The 4,290-nt window shown below is 45.6% G+C and overlaps 1 protein-coding gene across 1 annotated transcript; it reads right to left on the bottom strand.

Annotated features, from left to right (window-relative positions):
* Positions 1-464: 464 nt before the first annotated feature.
* Positions 465-3,980, bottom strand: LOC138672765 (polyubiquitin-C-like). Its single transcript, XM_069761100.1, has 2 exons — positions 3,850-3,980; positions 465-1,716 (listed from the first exon to the last, which is right to left on the bottom strand). Exon 2 carries the CDS (start codon positions 1,708-1,710, stop codon positions 565-567), a length of 1,146 nt encoding a protein of 381 aa, XP_069617201.1. The 5' UTR covers positions 1,711-1,716; positions 3,850-3,980; the 3' UTR covers positions 465-564.
* Between the last annotated feature and the right edge of the window lie 310 nt (positions 3,981-4,290).

Genomic DNA, 4,290 nt, shown 5'->3' with positions numbered 1-4,290 from the left:
GCTGCAATGTTATGTTAGAAATAAAATTATTAATAATCACCAAGCCCCAGCCACTATAAGTACATGGAGCAGCCCAGGGAGTACTTCTTGACTAGACAGCTGCTGACACCAATAACTGATTTGGTGGGGGTGACAGGTTTCATATATATATCCCTCATTTAGTCTTAACAAAGGGATGTGTTGCTCATATGGCAACTTATGCAGAGCAATCAAATTACAAATCCAGAGTTTTGTGAACATACCCACCCCCATTGGTAAAGATCATAAAATTTGTTACTTAAGGGAGTCGTCAGCAGAGAAAGACTGCACTGCTTAGACTAGCAAAGATGCTCAGTGCACACTTGTCATGCCCATATATCACATCCCCTCAACTTTTCAGACCTTTATAAAACCAAATACTGACAGCAAGGATATAGCTCAGTAGGAATAGTGAGCAAAAAAACAAAACAAAAAAAACGAACATATGCTGTGCAACACTTTATTTAACTATAACATGTCTACCAGATAACTGTAGTTAAAGAACAAACACTGAAACATATAGCAACATGGAATGAAGAGTCAGATTTAAAAGCCACCCCTCAGACGGAGCACAAGGTGGAGTGTGGATTCTTTCTGGATGTTGTAGTCAGAAAGGGTGCGGCCATCTTCAAGCTGCTTTCCGGCAAAGATCAACCTCTGCTGATCTGGTGGGATGCCCTCCTTGTCTTGGATTTTGGCCTTCACGTTCTCAATGGTGTCACTGGGCTCCACCTCAAGGGTAATGGTCTTTCCAGTAAGGGTCTTCACAAATATCTGCATACCACCTCTGAGACGGAGCACAAGGTGGAGGGTGGATTCTTTCTGGATGTTGTAGTCAGAAAGGGTGCGGCCATCTTCAAGCTGCTTTCCGGCAAAGATCAACCTCTGCTGATCTGGTGGGATGCCCTCCTTGTCTTGGATTTTGGCCTTCACGTTCTCAATGGTGTCACTGGGCTCCACCTCAAGGGTAATGGTCTTTCCAGTAAGGGTCTTCACAAATATCTGCATACCACCTCTGAGACGGAGCACAAGATGGAGGGTGGATTCTTTCTGGATGTTGTAGTCAGAAAGGGTGCGGCCATCTTCAAGCTGCTTTCCGGCAAAGATCAACCTCTGCTGATCTGGTGGGATGCCCTCCTTGTCTTGGATTTTGGCCTTCACGTTCTCAATGGTGTCACTGGGCTCCACCTCAAGGGTAATGGTCTTTCCAGTAAGGGTCTTCACAAATATCTGCATACCACCTCTGAGACGGAGCACAAGGTGGAGGGTGGATTCTTTCTGGATGTTGTAGTCAGAAAGGGTGCGGCCATCTTCAAGCTGCTTTCCGGCAAAGATCAACCTCTGCTGATCTGGTGGGATGCCCTCCTTGTCTTGGATTTTGGCCTTCACGTTCTCAATGGTGTCACTGGGCTCCACCTCAAGGGTAATGGTCTTTCCAGTAAGGGTCTTCACAAATATCTGCATACCACCTCTGAGACGGAGCACAAGGTGGAGGGTGGATTCTTTCTGGATGTTGTAGTCAGAAAGGGTGCGGCCATCTTCAAGCTGCTTTCCGGCAAAGATCAACCTCTGCTGATCTGGTGGGATGCCCTCCTTGTCTTGGATTTTGGCCTTTACATTTTCAATAGTGTCACTAGGCTCCACCTCGAGGGTGATGGTCTTGCCAGTTAAGGTTTTCACAAAGATCTGCATCCTGACCTAGGAAAGAAAATTAAACCATATTATGACACAAGGTAGTCAGAAGTACCAGAATAAAATAAGACTGCTAAAGCTCACCCTAGACATATAATCAAGCCTATTTAAAAGATGAATGTTACCATCATTAGATCACTGTACAAGTTACATTAGAGATCACACCAATTTGACAGATCCTTTGTATGAGAAATACCATCATTCTTACGGTATGTTTCCATGTTAAGGATTCAGTCAGGATTTGCTGCAGATTGTATGCTGCGTACAGCTGCAGCATCCAGATGTTAAAGCATAGTGGAGGGGAGGGGATTTTATTAAATCCCGTCTCCACTATGCATGCAGGGCCGCATCCAGCTTCCCTGCTTAAGAGAACATGCGATGTGTCTTCCTATATCGCAGCATGTATATATTGTGGAGACACTCAGTCTCCGCAAGATAAATAACCCAGTCTATGTATATGATGCGGTGACTCTGCATGTGTTCAATGAACACATCTGGAATCACCGTGCATACAACAGGGGTCGGCGCTTTGGGTGGAGCGGGTTACCCGCTGCATCCAAAGCGCAGGGAATCCTGACCGTGGAAACATACCCTTACTGTAAAAACAAGTGCACCCCAATCCCATTATAGCTGTACATCTATGGATTTAAAAGGAATCTCACCCCAAAAATCCTATGAGCTAAGGCCACCGCTATCAGGGGCTTATCTACAGCATTCTGTAATCATGTAGACAAGCCCCAATGTATCCTGAAAGGTAAGAAAAACAGGTTATATTATACACCCCAGGGGCAGTCCTGGTTCTGTTTGGGTCCGGTGGGCGTTGCGGTCCGACATTTCCTGTCTTCATACGATGTCCTCTTGCCTTCCTGCCGTGGCTCCAGCGCAGGTGTACTTTGCCCTGTTGAGGTACTGCACTGCAGTACTTTGCCCTCAACAGGGCATTCAAAGTACACCTGCGCCGGAGTAGGAAGACAAGAAGAGGACGTCATCGTATGAAGATGGGAGGTGCCAGACCCGGACGTCCATCAGACCGCGACTTCCATCAGACCAGACCGCCCCTGGGCGAGTATAATATAATCTGTTTCTTACTGTGCAGGTGTTTTTTTTTTACTCATGTTTAATTGTATTTGTCTATATTCACCCCTTTTCACATGTAAAGCGCCATGGAATAAATGGTGCTATAAAAATGAACATTGGGGGCTTATCTACAGCATTACAGTCGTAGATAAGCCTCTGATGCCAGTGGCCTTAGCTCATACGGCTTTTGGAGTGACAGATTCCCTTTAACAGCCTTAGGGCAAGTTCACACGGCTTTTTTTATGCCAATTTTCAGCTACTTTTTACAATACCAGTAAAGCCTATGAAATTTCAGAGATCTCATGCACACATTGTTTTTTATTGATCAGTATTTTGTGCTTTGCTGCGTTTTTTGAACAGGGCATGTCACTTCATGCTGCGTTTTTCACCCACTGACTTAAGGGGGTGTTGATAAATGCAGCAGAAACGCAGGTATCATTTGCTGCTTGAAACCCAAAGACATTAGCATGGACAAAAAAACGCACCTAAACCTGCGTTTTTGACGCAGCTTCTTTCCTGCCAAGATGATCAGGTCTTGCTGAATAAAAAAACCCAGCAAAATCGCCCTGTGTGACCTTACCCTTACAGCTACTAGTTTCTGCTGATTGACACTATGCAGGGCATAACACAAGACGCCTATAAAGACTAATGCGGTGAGCTGCTGAGACAAGCAAAACGTATCCACTCTATCCAGCATAGATCACACTATAAATGATCAGCCCCTCCTAGCAACGCCCATCCCGGCTGTCACCAGACCTCGTACATACAGCTTCCTGCCGGACTACACCATCAGACGCCTCAACACTAACCACCCCCCAGGGAGAACATGGTATAACCCGCACAGCAGCGCCTGCTACTAATAACCCGCCATAATATAATACAAAGCGAAGCCGTCACCTCACAAGATACAACGCGTCCGACCACTCGGTTCTCCTCAGAAATAACGGCATAGTAATCATTTCCGACCCGAACCTCCTTCCCGCCTAATAGTTACAGTTCCTTTTCACAACCGCACAGTATTCAGCACAACTACCACAAAAATAAAACTTATGTAGCGCTTACCTCCGAAAAGACAAGCGTTGGAAATACTCCTTTCAGCCGGCAACTCGATGCTTCCTCTGTTAGCTGTGGCAGAATCTAATAGGGGGCTGCGTCACAAGGCTCCTATTTATAAAGAGAGCGCTGACTCATCACCACCACGTAACTGATTGGCTCATGCGCCACAAAGAAAACATAGCTCCCGGGATTAAGGCGCGGTAGGAATTATACTTTGGAATATGCTCGCTTTTTCTTTGGTAAAGAAAGTCGTTTAATAGAAACTTTTTACATTGATTTATAAAAATTACAATTCATATACAATGTATTACTTCATTCGATAAATCAGCGCGGAGGGATACATACAGGAGGGGGTGTGGCGTATGCAGCCGAGACCTCTAGAAGATTCTAGCCGGGTTTTTGCTTGGGCGGGTATTTGGCGAGCGCTGATTGGTGGGCTATGACGCA

The sequence above is a fragment of the Ranitomeya imitator genome, chromosome 3 (assembly GCF_032444005.1).
Source record: "Ranitomeya imitator isolate aRanImi1 chromosome 3, aRanImi1.pri, whole genome shotgun sequence".
Classification (NCBI taxonomy): domain Eukaryota; kingdom Metazoa; phylum Chordata; class Amphibia; order Anura; family Dendrobatidae; genus Ranitomeya; species Ranitomeya imitator.
The sequence above is the reverse complement of the archived record's forward strand: the minus strand, read 5'-3'. Positions and strand labels throughout refer to the sequence as shown.